This window comes from Glossina fuscipes, unplaced genomic scaffold (assembly GCF_014805625.2).
Source record: "Glossina fuscipes isolate IAEA_lab_2018 unplaced genomic scaffold, Yale_Gfus_2 111, whole genome shotgun sequence".
Lineage (NCBI taxonomy): Eukaryota > Metazoa > Arthropoda > Insecta > Diptera > Glossinidae > Glossina > Glossina fuscipes.
In genome coordinates, this window is record NW_023998454.1 from 1,948,230 (window position 1) to 1,975,315 (window position 27,086).

Consider the following 27,086-nt stretch of genomic DNA (forward strand, 5'->3'; position numbering starts at 1 on the left):
ACTTCATTAATACTTCGCAACCATTTGTTTATGAAGGTCACCTTTAATCAATAATCTTCTACGTTATTCACCTTTTGCTTCTTGTTCGACAAAAAACGTATTCAAAGAACGGTGCAGCCATTACCCTTGCCTTGATTCTCTTATGCTTCTTCTAATTGTTCCACCTTTTTTTCCTTGTAAATTTTAATATTCACAGTCAGCTAATGCTAGTCCTTTTTATTACCCTTGAGGGATAGTCTTCACAATTATTTCTTATTTATCCGTTTTATATTGAGCTCGAAAGCCCGTCCGAACTTCACCAGATGCCAAACAGTTCTTCTCGCTATCTTGAAATTAAAAAGCAGACAGACTTCTCATTCTTACTCAATTTCCCTCTTCTTCTTCCTGTTGCTCTCTCTATAACGGCTTGCCGCTACTCTCACAAAAGCAAGCATAGATCCCGCAAAATCATACGACTTTGTCTATGCTTGCAAAAGCAAAAGGAAAAAAAAGGAGTACCGCAAAATCATACGATTTTGCCTGTACTTGTAAACAAGGAAATCAGAGAAGAGCAAAATAAACATATCCCGCAAGATCATGTGATTTATAAACAGTACTACAAAATCGCTTGATTTTGTCTAACGGCATGCCGTTATTCCGATACTTGCGGTTGATACAGACCGACAGACACCCTACCCAAGGTTTGTTCGCGGCCGTTACACAGTTTAGCCAGGGATGCCTTCAAAAATACAATGGTAGCACCGTGTTAATGCATAAAAACAGGGATGCTAAGATAAGTTAAAGGCGATGCAAATTAAAGGAGAAGTAAACAAGCGAACTTCGAATTCTGGCAAATTAAAGGAGAAGTAAACAAGCGAACTTCGAATTCTGGCAAATTAAAGGATAAGTGAATGAGCGATCACTTGTTAGAATGTAAATATTGAAAATATTTATTTTCCTCCAATAGGATGGCTTATATATCCACTCAAAATGTTCTGCATTCTCAATTAACAAGTTATATATACTATATCCAAAGTTTAAGTGATAATAAATAAAGAATGCACAGTACAGTATAAAATTGGGTGAGAAAATTAACTTATGTTTTGTATCTATCGCTGAATTTACGCGCCCAATTCATCAAATTCAAATATTTCTGCATTTGTTGTAAGCGCTCCTTATACTTTCGAAAAACTATCCAAAGCAATTCCATTTATTTTGGTGTCAGTATCTCAATCATGAATCAATTGTAAGCATCATCTTTGTAAGCATTAAAAAAACTCTCTCTCTATGCGTTCAGAATCTGCATTGCCCATATTAGTAGCAAGTGAAACTAATTAAGTCATTTATCGTATATAATAATAAACACGGTGTTAGATTAAAGATTACTAGCTTTTTCCTGGTTAGCGTCCTCGTAGTACTCACTTGAATCTTGATGCTATTGCCCTTAAACTTCGGAATGGGACGCAAACATATTTCTTGTTTTCTCTTATCTTGGAGTCGTTTCTCTTTCATAATAAAATATTTCTCCCTTTTACTGTTTTTGCCTTCTAAATATATAAGCTCTGGAAAGGGTATAATTGTCACATCATATGTGCCACTGCAATATGTGATATAACAAAACTGAAGATTAACAAAGATATTCGCATATTCTAAAAAGCGGTTGAAGTTCTAACAAGTGAAGAGTAAAAAACTCAATTAAAGTTATTACCAAATTTATTTATTAAGAATCATATACTAATAATTATTTATTATTTTATTTATACTTGTTCGAGACTGAGTTGACTTGCAATGCCCTACAACGGATAAAGCATGCTAGCTAAAAATACTTTTGAACTGATTTCATTCTTTGAATCCAACTGTGGTAATTCAAAATCGGCTTTATTATATGCTGTAAAACTATTAATTATGGCAGGCAAAGGTGCCGTTAAATACAAATTCTTCGCTATAATATAGCAAAAATTATAATTTATTAATCATTAATCGTTTCCTTTCTGTATATCAAGCTAATCACGAGATTTCCCTCCTTAGTGATGCTGGTCATAAAATTTTTTTTTTAAATATTTTTTATTCACTTTGCAATAGAAATAGTTACGATAAAATAGGCATATATTATAGTAACTTTCTAATTTTGCTTTTTGGTACTATCTTCGCTTAAATCCTAAAAGACTTGCTAAAAGGGAAGATGAAAACGCCAAAATGTATTATATAAAATCCCCCTTTATAGGGCTAACTATCCCTTAAATTTATAAATGAGTAAGATATAGGCAGCAATGATTTTCATTTTCAGCGTCATATTCGGCGTTGGGCAAGGAAATTTTCAGTTGTTTTTTTTGGAAGAAGTTTTTCATGTGCTAATAATTTTAATAATTTAGTAGATAAGCTATGGAAAAGTGGATATTTTTAAATTCAATTAGGACGAAGATACAAAAAGAATCTTGAGTGTTTTTGATCGAAGGAAATCAATTTGCAATAAAAACGGGGTAAAGTGAAGTAAAAGAATAGAAAAATACGCATGTGAAAATTGGCTACAATATATCCGCCATTGTGAAGTTGAAACAACGACAAAACGAAAGAAGAGAAACATATCGGAACGAAGGCAAAGAAGAAAAGGAGAAAAAAGGCTGGCAGAAAATAGAAGAAGCTTGGTTAATAATTGCGCACACGCGAAAAATTTTTGCAAAATAATATAAATTCAATAAAACGAGAAAAAAACTATTTTAAATTATTGAGAAATATATTAATTGAATGCTATAGATCGACGACATTCTGAATTTGTTAAAATTATAAGGAATTTATGCAGATTATAGCGATAAAAACACACGAAAAAAGTGACAATAAAAGTGGGCAGTAGCCAGCAGAGCAGCGTCAGAGACAGAAAGCTCCCCCCGCAGTATTTAATATGGTTAAGCTAGTTAGTCAGTGAGACAGGCAACAGCAGCAATACTAGCAGCAGCAGGCAAAGCTAGTCAGAAAAGTAACGACATTTATAACGAAGTCTGTAAAAAGCAGCGCTAACGTCGACGTCTTAGAATTAAAGAAATTCTGGTTAAGTGAGGTGGAGGAGGAGTGTTGCGTGCCCGATAGAAAAAGTGAAACTATTAAATATAATCAAAAAAAAAAAAAAAAGATAATAATAAAAAGAAACAAAACGAAAATCAAATGCAAATCAATAACTTGAAACAGTTATGCACAATAATTTGGTGTGTGATCTCATTTAATTAACCATCAAAGGATTCGGAAGGTTCAGAGCGCTGCCCTGAAGTGACAGCGTGCACAGAGAATCGAGTCACTGGACTGATTACAGGATTTAAAGTTATCGTGAATTCCCGCAAAGAAAAGTTGTATATTAACGATAGAACACAAGCTGTTTTGAAAATGTATCCTGCACCGGTGCGTCACCCTTCAACGGGGGTAAGAAATAAAATTCTTGGATGGATTTATGTTAATATCTCTTTTTAACCCTACTAACATTGCTTTCCACTTTTGTTTTTTTAATTCTTATATACAAAACCATAAACGATTGCATTTTTAATGAATTTTTATTTTGTCCTCTGTGGTTTCTTTCCATACCTCGATCTTGACAAATGTGCCAATTCGCATAATAGGGACCACAACCACAAGGTCCGCACAAATTTACTTTTCACGACGCAATGGAAACCATCAAACAGGAATACAATTTTATGCAGACACAAAATCACTCGTAAGTATAAGATAGAAAAACAACAGCAATAATAATAGTAACAACAACAAGACAAATCTTGTTATGACAATACAACGACGGCCCATGTTAAGGACAGTCAAGCAAGTGATAGACTGGCTGCGAACTAAGTATAGTGCGTGCTTGTGCCTGTGTATGTATCTTTGTGTGCAATACTGCTCTTAGCAAATAACAGAGCGCAAAACACGTTACATTATTTTTTTCTTGCTTGACCATTCGTTCCGCTGTAATAATGTTCGGCTTACTTGATAAACATTTGTTCTGTCAAGTGTTCCTTTACGGTAGTAAGTAAAATTTTGATTTTCGAAAAATTGAGAAAAGAAATTTTTATATGTTATTCAGTAGTAGTGTTACGTGTGCTTTAAGGTGTTAGTTTGATACGCGTGATTGATTACATTCAGCTGCTAAAAATCCTTTGTCCAACCACAAGTATTTCTATGAAGATAAATTTGTTTTGAGATTATCAGAGCCAAAAAAAATTTTTTTTAACTTTTTTTTTTAATATATTCAAAGCGGTAGGTTAAAGAGGTGTTTGCTAGCTTGTACATATTGTAGAAGGTAAGCAGCTAAGTTCTGTTATGCGCTCATAGACGTATGTATACTAAATTAATTAAATGCTTATAATGTCCTTGAAGATTTGCTGGGCTCAAATTGAAAATCCTCTAAACTGACTTCTACTTGGACTAAACTGGAATAAATATTAACTTTATTCATCGAGCCAGTGTAATTTTTTGTTCAGGAGTGTTCTCCTGGTAGTGCTGCCTAAGCTCTTCTGGTACTTTGTAGTAAGCATGTCTCTTGGTTGCAAGATGTAAAACAATTTTAAATCTTATTAAGTTTAACGACCCTGTATTATCATATTTTAGACTAATAAAATAAATTCTTAGGCTAAACTAAAACAAATTAAAGCTGTCGGGTCTATTTCAGAAAACAAAATTAGCTTTAATAAGACAATACGTTTAATTAATATTACCTTCCGTAGCTGATTTCAGAATGTCCATAGGATTCATTGTTCTTGTAAAGAAAAATTTTACGCAGTCATAAAAAATGTGCTTTATTTTAAGAATTTGTCCTCAGATGTAGATTGGAGACTGAGTTTTTAGGATCCACTGATATGCTGCAATTGCCAGCCGAAGACGAATTCTCGCAAGTATTTTTATTTTGATTTTTTCAATAGTAGTTGGATATAACGAAACTAGATAATGGTTGCAGATAATAGCATTGTAGAATTGCTTCCATAATTTTGTCTATAACTTTCCTTGTAATGTATCTTTGAAGATCCATTTTTTCATGCTTTCGAAACTCTTTAATTAAGATATAATTGTAATAAATCAAAAATAGTGTGTCTCTAGTTTAAATAGGATTGGCGGAATTTTCTGAGATTGATACAAAAGATCAAAGATCAAAGTTTGATACAAAGACAAAAGAGAAAGAAGACACGTTGCCATTTTGAGTTTTAGTTGCTTTGGTGGGTGTTTACGAAGTTTTTTAATTGATTTGATAAGAGATTTTTCAATCAAAAAAATTCTTCTTCCATTTTATATGGCTTTCGATTAGATGAAATAACTTATATTATACTTTTTTTTTTTTAAGCTTTTAAAGACTAGAAACTAAACTAACAAAATGAATTAAGTTCAAATTAAATGCGACTGAAATGCAAAAATCGCGATTGCATTCGAATCGTTCTCCATCGCTCAATTCCAATGTGAGTTCACTACAGTACAGTACCGTTAGGTATGACTGTTACACATGCGTTACTTAGCTGGAGACGTCCTAAAATTTTAGTCAAATTTTATCGGTATCTATATATTATATAATTTGAAATTCAATCCATTTACATATTTCGTCGTTGAGGAGGAGTGTGTTCAGTTTATAACGGAAGCAGATCACTGATCCCAGACCTAAAAACGCGGAATGTAGTACGTAAACAATATTTAAAAATATCATTATGTGATCAAAAAAACACATACTAAAACACATCATCCAAAGCACACCTATTGTTAGCAATTTCCTGTAGTTGATCTGGAAAGAGTGCACTGAGATAGTTCAATTAGAGACAAGTATAAAAAATCCTTACTAATAGACCGGATACGAGTCGGTTATTATTAAGGTGAGCAGTGCAGCTTTTCCGAATGTCGTCTCGTTTTTAGAGCATTGGGGTTTTGACACATTCCACTATTATTTCGAGCTGCAGCAACAAATCGTTACTTTAGAGGTTTTTAACTGATCTGATGCAGTGTTGGTAATAGCGAACAGTTGAAACGATCTATCTGCTTACCTAGTTGTCCGTTGCAAGGACAGTTTCAAAATTTTATGTAGGGATACAAAAAATTTCCTTTCTCATTTACTTTATCCACCCTTGAAGCTTGGCTAAAAAGAGGAAAAATAAAATATAGATGTAAAATACTATTCTCTAAAGCGCGTCAATCGTTACCTTAAATAATTCGTTGTTAAAATTTCTTTGATAGATTCAAAACTTAATTTGGTGTCGAGAAGAGTGTTTATTGGAGAGTGAACGCAAAGTAATACATAAATTTATTGATTTATATATATATATATATATATATATGTCTTATTTACTTTTATACTTTACTGTATCTTATTGATTTTATACATAATTTATTTTATTTATTTTTGTATAATTTATTTTGTATATTTATACGTTTCTCTCTGTGTTTTTGAAACTCTTGCGATCGTCATTCGGTTGGTTGGCACCTAGCTTTTTTCTTTTCCTTCTTTTCGCATTTAAAATTTTCGTAGCATTTGCTTGCATTTTGTTATTATCGCCGAGAGTATATGTATATGTTGTTATTGCTGTCGTTCTCGTTGTCGGCCGTGGTGCTGAAAGTGTTCAATTCAAAGAAAACTGTGTCAAATATGTTTGTGTGCTTAAGAGCGCCTTTAACTATTAAGTGAGGAGGATCTTTATAGGACTTGATGTGTACATGTGCGTGTGCAGATGATGTATATACATATATGTATTGTAGGAGCATATGTATGTATGTGTGTTGAGTTCATTATGTTTTTAGAATAAACGAGTACTGTGTTTGCGCGTGAGCTTGTGTATGGGATGAGTAATAATAAACAAACGAAATAACTAAAGCACATATTAAAATACATATGCAATAAAATTTTTTCATACATGCATAGTCAGTATATATACATATGTACTCATTATATATATAAGTATACATGTATGTAGGAGCAATCTGCGGTGTACAAAAACTAAAGGAAAAGTAAAAAGAACAAAAAACATTACTTCTAAACATACGTAAAGAAAATAAGCAAAAGAACCCGTAATGTGTTAAACCTTTGGTGTTTTTGTGATTATAACGATGTTATTGTTGTTGGTGTTGTCGGTGTTAGCTTCTCTTTTAACCATAATCTTAGCATTGCAACAGCTATTTGTATATAAATACATATTAAGCAGAAACGGTCAGTCAGTCAAGCAAGCAAGCAAGCAGGCAAGTAAACTGACTAACTGACTGACTGGCTGGCAGGCAAGCAGCTATCATTTTAGAAGAGGTTAACAACGACAGCAACAACTACCACAACAACACTGCACAACAGCATCCAAAAACCAGTTTATTAGACTCTTAAATTCTGAGTTTGTCTGTTTTTTTTTTCTTTCTCTGGTGTGTATTTTGGTTTAAAGTTTGTAATTGTTGTTGCTTTTTTATTGATGATGTTTTTGTGGCGCAAATGTAGGATAAATTTTGCCAACACATAAACACACGCAAAACATTGAATAGAATATACACATATGTACGCGTGTATGCAGTATGAGTGAGTGTGTGTTAATGCTTGCGTATACGGTTTACAAACAACGCTTTGTATGCCGCAAAACAAGGCGTGTACACACGCGTATTTATGTACATATATTTTGCTACCGTACGATGTGGAGAGCGGGCAGCAAACAAATAAACCGATATACGCATAAATAAAATATAAGAATATATATGCATACATATAGTTATATGCACATCCATGTATATATACATGTATATGTAACAATATGTATATATTGTATATTAGTAGAAAAGAGATTATGTTGTGATCATAATAATAAGTATTCTGAAACCATGAACGATCGTTTCGTATCACTGTAAATACAGATCACATTTGAACCACTAAATATAGCTCCGTGTGTATGTATGTCTGTGCAGTTGCATATATATCTCTATATGCTGCGCGTACAACTTTTTTTAAATAATTATAATGCACACATATAAAAATGTCTGTGATATGAAATGAGATCGATCCCAACTTAACAATATTTACTATGATCACAATATCATCTCCATCCTGCTTTATTTTTCTAAATCTGGCTTGTATTTATGCGTGCACATATATATATGTAGGACTAACGAATTTCACTTTTCCCTTTTGCAAGTCTGCAAACGGTAGAAGAAAACGTCAACCAATGTGAAAGTAAAGAACAAGAACCAGAATTCTGTTTCTTTAAAAGAATTTTAAATGACTATGCCTACCATTTTAAAAGGCGAGATGAGAAGATGAAATTAAATAGGGTGACTATCTTCTGCGTCTTTAGATTAATTCCTTAAGGATCTTTGACTTGAAACACGTTTATGGTGAAATTAGTCTACGCCTACGAAATATTTTAAATAAATGATCTATAAGAAATACTGAGCTTGGCGTACGGGAATGTTGCATCTGTCAATGTAAAATGCCAAAATGATTATCTGGACGTCCATAATTAACCACTTCATTGGCGGTGGTGGATCGATGGATTTCAATGACTCGCTCCGAAAATGGGTTGCAAATTTCACTTCATCTCATATGATATAGAGTAGCTCAGTAAAGGGTACATACATCAAAATTGCGTCAACGGGTGGAGAGCCAAAAAATACATTTGCCAAACAAAAAAATAACAATCCAAATTTTTTTTGAGAAAAGTATATTAAATAAAAATTTATTGACGCTCTCAAGCTCAATAAAATTGCAAACGTGGTGGACCTTAAGAAAGCTTCATTTGTGGGAATGAAACACAATTGGAGAAATTGTAACAAAAAAATCGTTTTCCTTAATGCTAAGATAGACGTACACAAGTAATACTGGAAATTAAAGGTAGTCCAACAAAATATTAATTTTTAAATTTTACCCACAAATAAACTACTTATTAAACGATCTGTACTGATCTGTACACTTTTTTGGGGTTGTTTATAACTTTATTTTAAGTAAAAGAAACATTTTGAATTGTTATTTTGGTTTTGTTTTATAAGAAATATATTTTTGACCCTCAATCCATAAATGCAGTTTTCACTAACAGAAGCCGTAATTTTTCGTATGTAGACTGTATGTAGACTTTATTGAACTACTGTGTGTACTTTTTCATAAATACGAGGCTCTTGCGCCTGTTTTGGCATATTTTCACTTGAAAAACGCATTTATTGGGGAAAATTGGCGTGATATATATTAATCAAAGTATTTTCTATGATTTCGTGCAATTTTTCCCATTGTTTGGTGAAATCGTGTCGAAAGAACGATAATGGTTCGGCGGCAATCTAATTGTCGACCCATTCTCGCACTTATTCAACTTTTGGAAGCTGCGTGCGAGCGGTGCCATGCTACATCGATCTGAACAAGTGGTATTCAGAAAGCGGTATGTGTGGTGAGTGTGCTGGGTAGGGTAGGACTTCCCAAATAGCCAAACGCCCTAGAGAATTTACTAAACAAATGTTAACTCACGGATAAGACATTCTCCAATCTTCAACACAAGATCTCACGAAGGGTTATGGTTATTGAAAGCGAAATTCGATGAGATTAACAAAAACTCACGTATTATCCTCAGTAATATTATACCATCATGGACTGCGAGGAGTTACCTGCCGCGCAATATGGACTTTTCCTTCATGGTGGCTAGCACGGCTTTCTATAATACGTACTAAGGAAATTTTCTAAGAATATCTTTCCAAATCGTATAAAAGTTGCGCTTAAAAGATTAAAAGTGCTTCACGGACTCACGACAAGTTTTCAAATACCAGTTTGTACATAACTTTGGCCGTGTTTGTACGTGGGTTTCAACACTGTTTAATTCTAGTAACTAATGGTTTTGCAACTCAATTCTAATTTAAATTTTTATCTTTGTTCTATCTATATTTTTATACTTTACACCACTTGTGATGCACGGGTATATTAGGTTTGTGCTGATATCCGTCCGCCCGCCTCTTTTCTTCGGCTCAAATGGGACCACCTTCTCGACCACTTCACTTCCAAATGATCTTTGACGCTTGACTTCAATGATTATAATGTGTTCCTTAATTCTGCTGCCTACGCTATCTTAGCAATATTCAAATATTAGCTTAGCCTAGTATTCTAAGCAAAAATAAGAAGTCGGAGGAAATGATGAGCGAGGTTTCACTCTCACAATAACTAAGTTTAATCGTTTGGGTAGGTCATCGCATGTAAAGTCAAATGCTCATAAAGGGATTTCGGAATGCATGAAAGTTAATCTGATTTAAATTCAAATTAGATTCAAATATCATAAGAAAATTTCAACGACTCTCCCGCACATGACACCGCAGTGCGTTAGTAATAATGGCGGGAAGAAATTTGGGAAATACACAATTTCGAATAAATAGCATTTTCTAGAAACGTTTCTCCTTCGCATTAAAAGTGTAGTTAGTTAAACTAAAAGCGGAAACTTTCATATCCGCAGCTGACATCGGGAGGGGGTCGATTTGACGCTCGACAATATTTTCTTTTTAATTTTCTTGCTGGCAATTTTTTATAATGCTTTTGTAAGTTAATGTTTAAATACATGACCTTTTGGAATTTTTTCAGACTAAAATTAGAGTTAGAGAAACTAGCCACTGAGAAAACCGAAATGCAACGTCATTACGTCATGGTAAGATATCGATCGATTTAATAATTATTGATTTTTTTTATTAATTTTTAATTAATTTCGATTTTCAAGTATTACGAAATGTCTTATGGCCTTAATGTGGAAATGCACAGAAATGTAAGTAGTTGCGCATGCAATCCATATAAAGAATCCTTATTATCATTAATAATGCTTTTGTGATATTTTCCCGATCATCTAACAAAAAAAAACTATAGATGGAAATTGTGAAACGTTTGAACACATTAATCAATCAATTGGTGCCCTTCTTACAACCCGACCATCAACAACAAGTTGTGCAGGCTGTTGATCGTGCGAAACAAGTTACAGTGCAAGATTTAAATGTAATTATTGGGGTAAGTTGTCAAATAGCGTCATACGTTCTCCTCCTATTAATGACTTTCTTATTTAGCGGAAAAGGGAAAGAGATAAAAAATTACTGTTTTATTTGAACAAATCAATTGGTTTTAATTCATTTGACAGCAGACGACAGGGAGTCTTAGTGTGATTTAATTTGTTTTTCCTTTTCTTTCTTATTAATTTTTTTTCATTAATTAATTATATCTTTTAAATGTAATAAAAACTTCTTAACGCGCTCAATTGAATGTTCACAATATAGGACTATATGCGTGCATTTCGCCTGGAAATACGAACTTAAAACTGATCTTTCCATGAAAATGTTCTACAGTTCTAGTCGCGCATCGCTGATCTTTTTAGCTTTATCGTTTTTTGTATCGTCATCGATTCTCGCCGTAACAAAATTATAAGTAATGTTGGCTGTCGTAGTAAACTAGGACGTGCATACTCTCTAGCAACATGATTTTTTTCGCCAGGATGAAACTGCCTCTTATCGGTTATATGTGACATACAGAAATATCCACAACTGACTGGCGTTAGGAGAGGAAATGAATTAAACTAATTGCTTTCTACATTGTTTTCCGAAATTAGGATTACAGTTTCAAACTTTTTGCCTAAAAAGGCAATCTGCAATTGGAGTTGTTACTTTATATTAGCATTAGGTTAATTCACCTATAATTCGCTATTTTTTACCTTTCTCTCTACTAAGATCTCGAAGTCTTTATCGACCTAAACTTGCTCTTAAATTTCTGACTCCTCCTTTGCAAAAATAAATAAAAGAAATAGTTTCAAGACTACCGCCAAAATTTCCAAATATAACAAAAAAATGTATGTGAAGAACAATTTTTTTTGTAAGCTTAGTTCCTGTAGTCAGTTTGTAAAGCCAATTTCAAAGCAAGATTCTTCCGATTGTAAAGTTTAGAAATAAGGTTTCGAGATTCCATAAAGAAAATGTTTTCTTGGTCGGCGTAAACTTACGCATCAGCTTAGCGTTCAATGTTTCTCTGCCCGTTTATCATCTCTTGTCGGAGCGTTCAGTGCTACAGGAATTTGCTAAAGCATACATAATACTCGTAATTGATGGTGGATGTGATCGGTATACAAACACCATTGCAATAAGTAAATAGCTTTAACGATCGACTTATAAGAGATTTTGAGCTTAAACTTGTAGAAATATTTCCTAGGGCCATTTTAAATGTAATTACAATACCCATTTACAGATTACAGGCGAAGGTTACATTCTCACTCACTCCGTTGTATATTTCATGTAACCATGAATTTATAAGCGAAACTTGATCACTTGATCATAATTGATGGTAATGTTCTTCCTGGTTTTATCTTATAAATACTTACCTTTACGCCCCACAGTTATTTATTAGTGATAAAGATAGTTTTTTAAACCAAGTGAATTTTTTAAAAAAAAGTCGCAGTGATTTGATGGCGGCAGCTGTTGGTGTCTCTAAGAAAGAAAACTTTAAGACACATTTCACGAATTGACATATTAGCTACAGTGTATAATAATCCTCGTTTTTTTTCTTTTATTCAAACAACTCTCATAACAATTTCAATGGATGGACAGTGTGATTAATGGTATCGCGATTTAACAATTTTTATTGTTACCTGTTTGTGTGAAAAAAATTTGAAAATCCGCAAATCTGTTCGCTGCAATACGATATCTGATGATGAAAGCGTCGGTATATTGCTTCATTATTATTATTCTGTAATCAAGTGTAGAATACCGAGCAATTAGATGCATAAAAATGCAGAGTACTTGTTCCGTACCGAAAATTAGAATATGTTATTCCTGAAAAGCAATCGTCCTTATTATTTTCAATTGGAGCGTTAAGGGGTTAAGAAAGAACAACACATGAAATACTTTTTATTATATATTTTCCTTGAAAATCCTTTAGCAACAACAGCAACAAGGAATACAACAATTCTTAGTAAGTTTTTGTTGTTTTTATAATTTATTTTTATTTTGCTTTATTATTGTGTTGTCTCACAAGCTGTTTTCATCCTTGTGGAGTCTATGTGAATATATAGCTTTTGTCCTCTAATAATCAAACTAGTGTTGTGTTGTATAAGCGTGTTGTGTTGTTGTTATTTATTCATGTTTGAAATGTTCTCCTCCTTTTCATGTCCAAACACACTCATCATTGCGACTGTTATATGGTTATAGTTCAGTTAATCATTTTTTTCTTTTTTGTTTATATGTTATGCCAACTAAAAAAACATCCAAACAGGTAAAGACTCGCTCAGCGTTCATCATTTATATGCATCAACGACCCTCATTATCCGTTCTACGAACTCACTTAAAACTGCTGTCAAATTTATATATGTTTCGTTTTTTTTTTTTTTTTTTTTTTTTTTTCTTTGCAAATCTAATAATAATTTGTTATGAGAGCTTAAAAAAAGCTTAAAAGAAAAATCTGTGATAATAAATATTTAAAATATGATTCATTGGTTTATGTTTGTAAATTACATTGTGTGTTACATTTATAATATTTGATTATTTTCTTATTGATTTTAGCAACAAATACATGTTCAACAAATGCCGGGAGTACCGGCTCAAGCTATGAGCGCGTTAGGCCCTCCTGGGGGAACGTTTGGCGCTTTAGGTGCTTCAATGGGTTTGCCACATGGACCTCAGAGTTTACTTAAGGCCCCGTCTGAACATCATAAACCCGACATAAAACCCTCAGGTCTCGAAGGTCCAGCCAGTGCCGAAGAGAGATTGGTAAGTCATTGCTAAAATTATCGATTGTAAACGTCTTTTCTTAATTTTTTTTATTTTCTTTTTATTTATTTATTTATTTATTTTTTTTTTTTTTGTGGTTTTAGCGTAATTCCGTTTCGCCAAATGACCGTGAGAAATATCGCATACGTTCTCCTTCGGAGATTGAAAGTGATGCCAACAAACGTCGAAAAGAAGACATAAAATTAGTGAGTACTTAAAAAAACCAAACAATAAAAAACAGTCTTCACGCTTCATTAAACTCTCTTTCGTTACTCGACAAGAGTGTTTAGCGTAATTGTATTATTATATACATATATTGATATGAAAATGTAATAACAAACAAAAATTAATTACAACGTAATAAATAAGAAAAGCTCAACTCACCAAGAAATTTAAATGAAAAGAAAAACAAATTTTTCAAATAAGGGATATTATTTGTTTAAGGTGCTTATTACCTGCTGCTCACTTACTCTCTTTTCTCTCGCTCGCTCAAAAATGTAGCTAATTAGAGTAGAATACAATTCCAAAGTAGTGTGAATGGTTTTTTGTGCTTTGTGCTGTCTCTTTCGAAAAAAAAGAAAAAAAAAAAAAAACAATTTTTCTAGCATTAAAATATAGTTTTCGTTATTCCTCTGCATCTGTTCCCCTTTACATTTTGTCTATAAATACTATGCGACTGCTCTTTCTCTCTCTTTCGCTCGCTAAAACTTTCTTTTTAAACTTTTGAATTTGGATTTAATTTTTTCGTTATATTTTGATTTTGAGTTCTTTTTCTTAATTTATTTTCATTTTCGTAATGAAAGTTGTGTTGAAAAGTTTTCTGAGAAAAAAGTTCGCTGTTAACAATTATTTTTATTTTTCAAAATTTTTCCAGGACGATGAAGGAGAGAAAAGCGATCAAGATTTAGTCGTAGATGTTGCAAATGAAATGGTGAGTTGAGTTTCATTGTTACATCACTACTGCCGCGCTACACTACAGTGTGCTTGATCAAAAATCTAGCGCAATATCAATCATATAAATGAATGATGATGATCATGATGATAATCATTAAAATGATAATGATAATGATGATAAATATATTTATTTCGGTTTGTGTTTTTTTTTTAACTTTCAGGAATCACATTCACCTCGTCCCAATGGGGAGCATATGTCGATGGAGGGTCGCGATCGTGAATGTCTAAATGGCGAACGTTTGGATAAACCGGGTAGTAGTGGCGTTAAACCACCCACAGACAGACCACCATCTCGCTCAGGTTCCAGTTCATCGCGTTCAACACCCAGCCTTAAGACAAAAGACGTAAGTTGATGCTTGCATATTGCGGTGCGGGTTATTGATGAAAGCATTTTTTTTTTTTTTTTTTTTTTTTGGAACTTGTTAATAATATAGATGGACAAACCAGGCACACCGGGTGTTAAAGCACGCACTCCCACTCCCAACGCTGCCCCACCAGTTCAGGGTGTAAATCCGAAACAAATGATGCCCCAGGGTGGTCCTCCGCCCGCTGGTTATCCAGCCTCGCCCTATCAGCGTCCGGCTGACCCCTATCAGCGACCACCCTCCGATCCGGCTTATGGACGACCGCCACCATTACCCTACGATCCCCATGCGCATGTAAGAGCCAATGGTTTTCCGCATGCCCCCGTACTAGCTGCTGGAAAGCCGTACGTATAAATAATTAACTTAAAATAAGAAAAAAACAAACGCATTAAACACCTTCTTTCTTTTATAACAGTGCGTATTCGTTCCAAATGAACGGTGAGGGTAGCCTACAACCGGTGCAGTTTAATCCTGATGCTCTGATGGGGGTTGGCATCCCCAAGAATGCACGTCATATCAGTGCATTGTCGCACGGCGAAGTTGTTTGCGCTGTGACCATTTCGAATCCCACTAAATATGTGTACACAGGCGGCAAGGGTTGCGTTAAAGTGTGGGATATTTCACAACCGGGGAATAAAAGCCCCATTAGCCAACTGGACTGTCTGCAACGTGACAATTATATACGTTCGGTGAAATTATTGCCGGACGGACGCACTTTAATTGTGGGTGGCGAAGCGTCCAATCTCTCCATATGGGACTTGGCCAGTCCTTCCCCGCGCATTAAAGCGGAGTTAACATCATCGGCGCCAGCTTGTTATGCATTGGCCATAAGTCCCGATTCAAAAGTTTGTTTCTCATGTTGTAGCGATGGCAATATTGCCGTCTGGGATTTGCATAACGAAACATTGGTGCGTCAGTTTAATGGGCATACAGATGGTGCCTCATGTATCGATATTAGCCCGGATGGTGGGCGTCTGTGGACTGGTGGTCTTGATAACACAGTACGTTCATGGGATTTGCGTGAAGGACGACAACTGCAACAACACGACTTTAGTTCACAGATTTTCTCATTAGGTTACTGCCCGACAGGTAAGCATATAAATGCACTTGAAGAAATTGTTAACTTAAACTGCACTTATGTTTTTGCACAAAAAACAATTAGGTGATTGGTTAGCGGTAGGTATGGAAAATTCTCACGTTGAAGTCTTACATGTCACCAAACCGGACAAATACCAATTGCACTTGCATGAAAGCTGCGTATTATCGCTGCGTTTCGCCACATGCGGCAAATGGTTCGTTTCCACAGGCAAAGACAATTTACTCAATGCATGGCGAACACCGTTTGGAGCGAGCATATTCCAGGTAAAAAGATATAGGATTTAAGATTATAAATTGTCATATATACATTTTCTTTTTCTTTTTTCACAGACCAAGGAAACATCATCGGTACTTAGCTGCGATATATCTACTGACGATCGATATATTGTGACGGGTTCGGGTGATAAAAAAGCAACCGTTTATGAAGTCATGTACTAATGTTTTTTTATACTTATTTGCTACAAACAAACACAACAACAACGATCGCTTGACTTGATTAGGAGGTTTTCATTTCAACTTACGGATGAAACGAGATAATTTCTATTAACTAAATTTTTATAAACAAATTGAAACTTAAACGTAGTATCATTATATTTTGAAACATTTCTTCGGCTTTTAGAGCCTCTTTGCAAGTCATTAAACATATATATACACACACACACATTGATATACATACACATTCTCGCAAAATGAACAGCAGCTACAACGCCAGTACCAACAACAATTACAGTCATAAAGAAATCTAAAAAAAAAAAAAAAAATTATAAATATGAATTGGGAAAAAATTCTTTTTTTAGATTTTAAGTAAGTTAAGATATCACCATCACACCACCAAACACATACGCAAAAATGAAAAACAAATGGAAGTTTAGATAAAAATTTCAAAACAAAATTATTAACGCCGGCCTAGAGCGGTAACAGAAAAGTAAGATGAAAGTAGAACAAGAAGGGCAGTGACAATGTTAGATAAAGAACAGTTTAAGCAATTATGCGCTGCTGCTGTCGCTGATTACTTTCCATGTGTTCGTGTATTTTTTGTTATTGTTAGTTTTTTACTTTTTTTAGTACTGCATCTTCTACAATTCAATAAAGTAATGTATGGCAATGATAGTGATTAAACAAACAAAGAAGTCTTGAAAATAAATAAATTCTATAAGTAACAAAACAACAAACCAATTTATTCTCATAATGGTTTATAATTTAGAAGATGGAAGTGAATGCGCATATGAAATAAAAAAAAAACAAAAAATTAAGAAATGTATAAAGAATTTTCTTTAATCCAAGAATACCGGTAAACAGTATTTTATTACAATAACAAACAGCAACCCCAGGAGAAAGACAGCTACTTTAAAATTTTTTGTACACGAAATTTTCATTTAAAAATCAAATCCCCCAAAATCAGTCATTTATTAAGAACCAGCGGCATAGAATAACATGACGATGACACAACAACAAACAACCGGCTTATATATTTTAGATGTTAGTTTTTTTTTAATATTAGACATCTTTATAGAAACATATACATATAAATAAGATGAAAAAGTTTATATATATTAACAGAAAGCAAAAAAAAAAAAATGTTTTTTAAATATAAATATAAGAAACATTACAACTATTTTCAAATAGCAAAGTGTATTTTTTTGAAATACTTACGTTTAATGGAAGTTTTTATTAAGTTTCAGCTAAGTTTTGCTTTACCGGTTAGGTTTTTTTAGACGATAAACTACTCCTCTGCTACTACACCCTCCTTACTTGCTTAACAAATATACTTAAGTAAAAAATAAGTCATTAATCATCCACAAATCAGACATATATGTTTTCGTTTTTATTTTAAGTAATTTTTTTTTTAGAATGTAACATATATACATAGATAATAAATAAAATACAAAATATATTTTATAATGTCTTCATACAGGCGTTAAAGAGATAGACAAACAAATTTTTAAAACATCTTTACCTTGCTTTTTGTTTTATTATTATTTTTATTTTTCTTTTTTTACTTTTATCTAAACCTCATAACCCTGTGTAATTAAAATTTAAAGCATTATTGCTACTAAATAATAAAATATTTTTAATTTACAATAATTGCAAACATAGCAAAAAAACAATAAAATGAAAGTTTCGTAAAAATGCAAATATCTTAAATGCAAATAAAGTAATATTTGAAAAGTTTAATTCACGTGGTTATCTATGTATATAATTTATATATTATAGAAATTTAATATAAATATATATATATATATATATATATATACATGTATATATATATATATACATATATATATATAAAAGAGGAAGAAATTAGAGAAGCAACAAAAAATCTTAAATTTAATTATGTATAACTATAATGATAACAATTGATGATAAAAAAAAAAAAAAAAAATGAAAAATAAAAACTTATGTGTAATCCAATTATAAATGAAAAAAAAAAAAAAAACGGTGGCCTCTCATTTTTAAAATACATCAGTCTGATAGACATTTCGTCTTTTTGGTATCGGAGCATGTTGCTTACGCATTTGCTGTTGCAATGTTGATAATAACTCTCCACCATTGCCACTAATTTCCCGAAACTTATTTAAAGCTACTGGCAGTAGTTCTTCAACGAGGAATTGTTTGTTTTTTACCACAAAATTGGGCTAGAAACAAAAACAAACAAAAATTAAGTTATCCACGGCCCAAGTGGAATTATTTATTATTTGATTACGAGAAGACTTTGCCCGACATACGTATCCCCTAACCTGTATATTTAAATTCGTTCTTTTATATAACTTGTCAGCATTTCATAGAGATCACTGATAGGTAACGAAAGAATATCAGTTTGTATTTATTTTGCCTTTTATGAGAGTGAATCGACTCAGCCGATTTTATAAAAGTTTAAGAATAAACTTCACAACGTAACGTAACACAAATAATGTAATTAGTTTTCCAGTATTGAAAATATTAAAATTTAGTTTGTGTTTTAAATTTGATGGAACGGATTTTTTATGACCTAAAATTCGGTTCTAAATTTCACTTCAGTTCTAATGGTCAGGTAATTATTTGGTAACTGATTATGACCGGATGCGGTAGATTTTCTTATTACATACTTTCTAGAAGCGGTCGATGTGGACGGAGACAGAAGCAGATGCAGTTCGTATAAATTTCGATTCTCACTGTGCTTTACTAAATCATTGCAAAGTCTCTACAAAAATTGAGTCTATCTGAGTACGCTGTATTAAGAACCACCAACTGGTTTACTAAGCGATTTGAGGACGGTGGACAAAGATGGTCCATGTTGGCCCGTTAGAATGAACATGATAACGAGTAAAGACGACAACAGGCAAACAAATTACGAAAACAATTTAATTAATTCGCATTTTCTAAGACGCATAAAAGATGTCAGTGGTCTGTGAAACACCAAAGTTCCGCGAGGATAATTGTAAGGATAAATTCTTCTGGAGGCCGCCTTCTGTCGTTAAGTGCCGAAAACAATGTGTCTTCTTTAGATGATAGTAGCTTAGAAATCTCGATCGCTTGCATGTGTTAAGTCAATTTCTGGATCGGAGAGACGAAACTTTCTATTTTCTCAACATTTTTAATAGAAACTAAGTTTTTAACACATTTTCTCGTAAAAACCAAGTTTCAAGTATCAATCTATTCATAAAAGTTTGGCCATCTTTCAGTCGTTTTGTCTGTTTATGATAAACATTATCCCGGTCGCAAAAATTAAAATATTGACATTAGAAGTCCTTACACGTAGGCTAGAAGATGAGTCAAGCTGATAAAGGATATGCCTATGGTGCAACGTCAACTCATAATGCCTCTATTCCCAAATCCATAAAAAAAAAATTATTTGCACTTGCACGACTACAGACAAAATGATATTCCCTGATTGTGCAGTATCTTTATTAAAATGAAAAGATTGACCAACCTGCATAGCAGTGTAATCAAATTTGCCTTTTTGAAGTTCTTCTTTAAATAGAGGCAGGTATTTAAATCTTCTTGACGATTCGTCAACACTATCGAATTCAATCTACTTAATAGGCTTTCTTTACAATAATGCACTAATAATTAACAGACTTAGACTAATATATTAAGAACTCTAAGGCTAACAAGCAAGTTTCAAAGGCTTCATTTTAGCTGAAAGCGGATAGGGACAGCAAACATATGTATCAATTTGCAATATTTCAATATTTACTTTTTGATAATTTTATCATTGCATTTCTTGCAATGCTAATTCCAGACGAACGAAAATATCAACAGTGCTTAATTGATATGGAGGTCTACACTGTTCACGAATAAACACATTTAATGAAAGTTCAGAAAGTATACTTACGTCAACACTTAGACCAGTGGTTGGTTTGACCGCTAGTTGAGCTTGTAGCAAGTCGCTTAATAATATTTGACAGCTTGGAGATAAAGCTTCACTTTTGGACAAATAAGCACAATGATTGACCACTTGCAGGAAGTGTCTCGTAAAGTTTACCGTGGATTGAGTTAAATTAATCCAAGTATCTCCCGTAGCATGGGCACGCATATCCATGCCTAAATTATCAAATTCCATGAGTAAACGTTTTAAATTTGTTTTCGTATGTAAATTGTAAGGCTGCCAGACATCTTCTGTACGGCCAATTGTCTCTAAAAGGCGTGTTCTCGATTCTCTTATAAGTTCATCGAGATCGGCTCTTAATAAACCTTCGAGATGATAGGAAAGATCTAAACCGATTTCTGTTAGCTTTGCGCACGGGTTACGCACACCTTCTACACACTTGGCTATAGCCTCCAGATGACTACCTTTAGTTAAGTAGTGCTTTTTTAGTTGATTAGCAAAATATTGTAATTCAGCATTACACCAAACAACCAGAGCTTGAAAAATTGCCATGTCATAAACATATAAATAATTGTAAATAACTTTCCTGCTTACCACTAACGCATGCTGGTTGGTTTTCAAAAACATTTATAAAATCGCAGGCAACCTGAGCTAAATCACAAAAAAATAACTCGGAAATTTCACTATTATTGCGACGTGCTTCTCTTTGCGCTGTACGCAAAGCTATGGAGCAAACTTTTAGAACAGTACCGCATGCTTGGCGTGCTTTACCCATATTAACTAGAATTTGTGAACAACGACGGGACGACCTTAAAGCCACTTGTAAATTTCGAGCATGACATTTAGACAATTCCTTAAGTAAAACATCCATTAGTTGCTTTTCCAGTTGTCGGACACGTTCTTCAAATTCCAAAGCATTTACAAATGTTTTGTCTTGAGCCAAATATTCTTGACAACGTTTAATTAAGCATTCAGCATCTTCAAAATGGCGCTGTGCAATAAGGGTTTGCACTTCCTCATTGGCTGTGGATATCCATTCGGGACCGAAGTTTTCTGCAGCCTTAATCTGAGTCTGAGCACTATAAGGGCTAAGATCAATTGAAGGATGCTTGTTGCTGATAGGAGTTTCTTGCGACTTGCGTTTCGGTGGTTGTGGAGCTGGGCCTTTTTTGGATTTTTGACCAGGCTGATCCCAGCGAAAAGCCACTTCTAATTGTTCTATCCACTCTTTCTTGCCGGCTGCTGTTATACTTTGAAATATCTTGGAGCCGTCCGGTGTGATAATATTAATGGCATTCTTAACACCATCCAGGTCTTTGATATTGATGACCGCAATTTTTTTCGGATCGTAATCAACCACATATTCCAGTTTTCTGAAAACAAAGTCGAGGCAATATTTGAATGGAACGCGCTACGATGTGCACTTACTTATCGTGTTTCACTTTGCAAATTATTAGGACATCGTTAAATAAGAAGAAGAATACTCTCTGGATGGGCCTGTAATCATTATTATCCAATTCCATTAAAGCACCTTCGTATAAAAATGTTTTCCCTTCCAGTTTTCCAGTAAAGTTTTGAACCATCTCCTTAATGACACGAGTAGCATGAGTATTCTCATTTTCCTGTAAAGTTTCTATATCCTTTTCGCGTTGAGTGCTGACACCTTTGCCATCGGTAAGACATGATAAAATATTATGTTGCTCTTGTAACAGTAAAGACATTTGAGTCATTTCAGATTCAAGATCTATACACAAAATTGTGGGAATAGTGATAAAAAGCGGCAAGATTTATAAGAGTACTTACGTGATATCTCTTTGGCGGTTTCAATAAATTGCATATAATTTGCATAAACCGATTTCTTTAGCGTGGATGAAGTCTGATCTCGGTACGTATGAATTTCTTTTTTACATTTTTGCAAGTCGGCGCCACCAACACACTCTTTTACTAGTTGCTTTGTATCTATGACATAAAAGATTTTTTTACTTGCATGCTGTATTTATATTGTGCAGTCAGTTGTGTCTGATTACTCGTCGTCAATAATAAGAAAAAGGAAAAATCGAGCTTTTTAATCCTTTAAAGTTCCTTAATAATTGTCTTTAGATTTGTTTGCAATTACAAAGCTATATAATGAAATGAGACATCGACTTTTTATTTTCCTAGGATTTAATAAGCATCTCTATCAAATGTTGTATTGTCACAAAGGTAATGTTTATGCAGACGTTTACCCTGTGTGTTTTAAATTCTATGCCCCTTTTGTCATATGTACAAAGTGCTAGATGCGAAGTGAAACCGTTTTAGTTTCTTGTCCTCTTCATATTGCTGAAGTTCACGGCATAACTCGAATAACAAAATGGGCGTATGTGTCGCGTCGAAAACATGGACAATAAGAAATATTTAATCTATTTTGCCGGATAAGACTAAAAAATCAACAGTCCAACAATTTAAAGATGAGCCCTTGTATATATGTATAACGAACAAAGCTATTTGTTTGCTTGAATGCATACTTACACTTGTCTACACTAAAATTGATGCTATCGAATTCCTTCATCAATTCGCCCATTATTTATAAGTTTAACTCCTTTTTTTTCCAAAATTCACAAGATTTAAGTGTGTAGGCTACAGCTAAGACTTGCTTTAATAACAATACCATGATATGTCAAAATCAGCTGTTCTTAAGGAGACGATTTCAGAGTTTCTAAGAGATTGAAAACGTAAAGGACGATTTTTTGAAGCCTCAAACAATTATGACGTGATATAGTTTTGCATTTTAAAATAAAAGTCCTCAACTATGTCGAAGCACTACGAAAGATGACACCAAATGTTGCTTAAAATCCTTGAAGAAATTTTCTTTTTTGCGGACGTATGTAATACCCAAAAAGGGATTAATATAGATTCACCTTTTATTGCATGGATCGATTCAGAAAATGATTCTAAATCTCTGATTTCATGTCTGCCCATGTTAGTCCCCGTGTTCAATCTATTAGTCGTAATTTTTTAAATATATTGATGGAATTTGGTGTACTGACGTGCTTTATTTTACCCAAGTATGTAAGCATTCTCAGAAAATGTAAACTCTTGTGTGCAAAAAAGCTTTAGTCGTTAAGCTCTTGTGAAGAAAATTTGTTTATGAAAAAATTAAGTGGCCAAGATTTGAATCGCATGGATCCATTTCTTACGTTACGTTTCGATACGTTATGGTGAAAATTAGTCGACAGTAGCTGAATAACCAAGAAAATCAACAGTAGGAAATTTGGATTATACAAGTCTAGTTTTTGGTCCGTAACATAGATAAGTGTTCTCATGTAACGAAGTATAATTTCTAATTTGTGGAAACTGAGAAATAAAAAAAATATTGGGAAGTCGTATGATGTTTTGGGCCTCGTTCAATATCCGAACTTCCATGGAAAGCATGTCTTTGCATGAAACTAATGTGTAATTTTTGATACGAGAGTTTTTCAAAAAGTCGTGCAAGTTATGGAACAATCAATAATGGTAAAGCGTTTGTGATGATATCGTTAATTTTTTTAAAATTCTTTTTGTGCAAATCAACTTCGAAATGATTATCAGTTTTCACATTAATTTTGGTATTGTAATTTTTGGATTGATTTCTTAGTTTTAGCTTCTCAAACCACAATTTAATCCTACCAATATTAGTGCTATTTCGCTAAATGGTCAAGGAAAGTGATAAGCCTGCCTATAAATACGATCAGAGTAGAGTAAATAGAGGCGCTTTGTTTTTTGAAGAAAATTATAAATGACGCTCAAGCCTTAGAGGGATACTACAAAAGAGCTTTCGACCATTGTACATCCGGTTAAAATCTAATAAAGCTTATCGCTAGTAAACGGGGAAGTCTGCTCCCTTAAAAAAGCCTTAACAATTTCTAAGTCTCGAGCCCGCTTAAAAATAGACTTTGCTTACTCGACTTTTTGCAATTTAAGCTTCCAAGATGATCTCCTGGACTAACAATCTCCAATCCAATTCTCCTTTTACAAAAATTTTATTTAAATGAAATTTGATTAAGAAAAACATTTCTTTTAACACGAATTATTTTGTTTTATCACGATTTTCGATATTCTATGAATTTTTTTAATTAATTATTCTGATTAATTTTTTTTTTAATGTTTCTATGAATTTTTCAATCTCACTCCGTTAAATTTTTTTTTTTTTTTATTATTTTATTTTACTCATTTATACATGATATTCAAGTAAAGAAAATTACAGGCGGATTCGGTGTATTTTAATGGAAAATCTTATACTAATCGTTTTTAAACTAGCATACAATAAAAAGGAAGAAAAAAAGAAGAATAATAATAACAAAGTAAGTTTAAAACTAAATTAAAAAGTTAAAAATAATAATTTATGCATAAATAAATAAAAAAGGGTAAGAAAAAACAGCTTGTACACAGCTAGCACAGAAGCACACCCGCAACAAGAACAGATCCAGGTTGCAAGTGAACTCCTAAACCATTGCAAACTTGCATAAGCTTGGCAACCAACACGTTAACAACACAATGTTATTTCAAATAAAAAATGAGAAGTTAGGGATTGTTGCTTTAACAGACTTTAAAGAGTCCGATAATGAGAATTGCATGTTCAACTCTATGCTATTTACAGAAAGAACGTAATACTTTATGCTAATTACAGAAATACTTTATATTAATTGCAAAGGCGTCGGCAAGAGTCCCCCATTTTCATTAACAATAAACTCTAGTACACAGGGCTGTTATTTTAGGTAAATCGATAATTGTTAATAATTAGTATTTAATTGTTAAAAGTTAATGATTTTTATGATGAGTATTTGATACTGGAAGTTTATTGCATTTATTGTATTATTGAACCATTTAACCTTTTAACAGAGCTGCCATTTTTTATAAGAAACTCTGCTTTGCCTTTTAACAGGGAATTTAGCGAAGACTTTGTTTAAAAATTATGACGGTTTAATTTTAAGCTACCTTGTAAAATTAAAGAAATTACGAAATTATATACTAGGCGTTAGTCAATTATTGATGCTGCCCAAGATTAATAATAAAATTAATAAGGTAAACAACAACACAATTCCCCTTATATTTTTACACAAATAACAACAAACATCGACCAATTCAGCCAGTCAATTTGTTTGGAAATTTCAAAACAAAACGCATACAAATCCCAAACACTCATCTCTTTAGGAGATTCTTCTAGTGCATCCTTCATTGAAAGTGCTATACCCATCCATCGACATTCTTTTGAATCAAATTGAGTTACACTCCCCATTTGAATCAAAACAACGACGCCAATTATTTCGATGCATCAATATAAAAATTCTTGGATCACTTTTCGGAGAAAATTTTTTCAATATTTTATTTTTATTGGATATTTCAGTTGGAAACAGTTTAAATCCTATCGAGCTATTTCGTAAACCTTAGCTTTTTAAGGCCCCAACCCGCTCAACTAAAATATCCGGTTTTCTGCATTTTTGTGTGAACAAGGCTTCATCATGTTAATGCCCTGCCTTTTGCATCAAACCATTTCGTAATTCAATTTCTGTTCATTTCCAAAGAAAAATCAAAACATGTGAAAACAAAACATACGCCAAATTAGCTTGATATGTCTCGCAGCCAGGCATTACTTTTTGTACATGGGTACATCTTCAAGTATTCCGATTACGGACGAGCATTCAGTCAGAAGTCGATGTGCTTCAGTAGCCGAATAGCGTAAAGCCCAATACTTCAGCTAATAATCTGAAATGTTCCAATGCGAATTTTCATAAACATTTACATAAACATTTTTAATTTACGTTCTGAATGGGCATGTCAAGGTCAATTAAGCGCTAAACCACATGCAAAAATTCTTCGGAACTTTTTAAATCTGTAAAGAAGTGGTCGCCGTAGATATCTGTGAAATCTCATAATTTACAACAAATATTTTGGGGACAAATGAGTAAAAGTAACTCACTCACATATTACTATCTTAACGACTAGAAAGTTTCAAACCGTTTCTCTTATTACAGATGCAGACTCGATTTCCCGCCAGCTAAGGCAAGGCGTCTCCTATACTCTGCCCATACTTCACACATTTCGGCTTGATACATAGTGTCGCAATGGGGATCGATCGGTACTTCCCATTTACACACTTTCTGGCACTCGGAATAGGAGGGATAAGGTGTGCGTTCCTTTTTGCAATCAGAAAGAGAACTAGTTATTCTGCAATTAGGAGGAATACGCGGACTAGCACACCCTTCTGCCTTGAAGCAACATTCTGCCCTTTGTTGTTGGAGTTGTTTTGGATAAAGACCCTTACACGGCAACAGCCATCTATGTCTATTCGACAATTTGCAAGCAGTTTTTTTGCACATTTGATTATCCACTCCCTTCTTTCCATGTATTTCTTCTTTCGTTCGCGTCGGTCTTGTGGGCATCGGTTTTATTTGATGATGCTCGGGACATACTTTTATATCTATCGTAGTGATTGGAGGGCAAGAAACCCATGTTTGTGGGTAATTGCGTTTCTTATCGCTCATCTGATAGTAAAATTCATCCAAGCGAGGAGGCTGGTCTCTGCAGACTCTACCACAGCATATGGGATATTTCCACATACCTTTTTCCTCTGGACGAGCGTAGCGTTCGGTAGGCAGCAATTCTTTCCCCAAGCAAACGAATGGATCATCTGGATCGCATTTGAGCTTGATAATTTTAATACACTTCAGATTCTTCATTAATTTCTTCAT

At 33.5% G+C, this 27,086-nt stretch overlaps 3 protein-coding genes across 5 annotated transcripts; 1 reads left to right on the forward strand and 2 right to left on the reverse strand.

The window, feature by feature from the left end:
• The first annotated feature begins 2,259 nt into the window (after positions 1 to 2,259).
• Positions 2,260 to 17,320, forward strand: LOC119638926 (protein groucho). Of its 3 annotated transcripts, XM_038036038.1 has the most exons (14): positions 2,260 to 3,390; positions 3,585 to 3,679; positions 10,502 to 10,565; positions 10,635 to 10,679; positions 10,778 to 10,915; positions 12,827 to 12,859; positions 13,447 to 13,653; positions 13,758 to 13,859; positions 14,528 to 14,584; positions 14,769 to 14,951; positions 15,042 to 15,316; positions 15,388 to 16,061; positions 16,135 to 16,334; positions 16,401 to 17,320. In XM_038036038.1, the coding sequence occupies exons 1-14, from the start codon at positions 3,355 to 3,357 to the stop codon at positions 16,506 to 16,508; spliced, it is 2,217 nt and encodes a 738-aa protein (XP_037891966.1). In that variant the 5' UTR covers positions 2,260 to 3,354; the 3' UTR covers positions 16,509 to 17,320. The 3 variants fall into 3 exon arrangements, with proteins under 3 accessions (XP_037891966.1, XP_037891969.1, XP_037891968.1); XM_038036041.1 differs by lacking the exon at positions 14,528 to 14,584; XM_038036040.1 differs by lacking the exon at positions 12,827 to 12,859.
• A 1,147-nt stretch (positions 17,321 to 18,467) lies between these two features.
• On the reverse strand, positions 18,468 to 23,012 carry LOC119638933 (exocyst complex component 8). Its single transcript, XM_038036053.1, has 6 exons — positions 22,888 to 23,012; positions 22,183 to 22,338; positions 21,808 to 22,123; positions 20,974 to 21,752; positions 20,386 to 20,915; positions 18,468 to 18,706 (listed from the first exon to the last, which is right to left on the reverse strand). The coding sequence occupies exons 1-6, from the start codon at positions 22,937 to 22,939 to the stop codon at positions 18,524 to 18,526; spliced, it is 2,016 nt and encodes a 671-aa protein (XP_037891981.1). The 5' UTR covers positions 22,940 to 23,012; the 3' UTR covers positions 18,468 to 18,523.
• A 3,351-nt stretch (positions 23,013 to 26,363) lies between these two features.
• On the reverse strand, positions 26,364 to 27,086 carry LOC119639033. The gene has a single exon (XM_038036204.1). It carries the CDS (start codon positions 27,084 to 27,086, stop codon positions 26,364 to 26,366), a length of 723 nt encoding a protein of 240 aa, XP_037892132.1.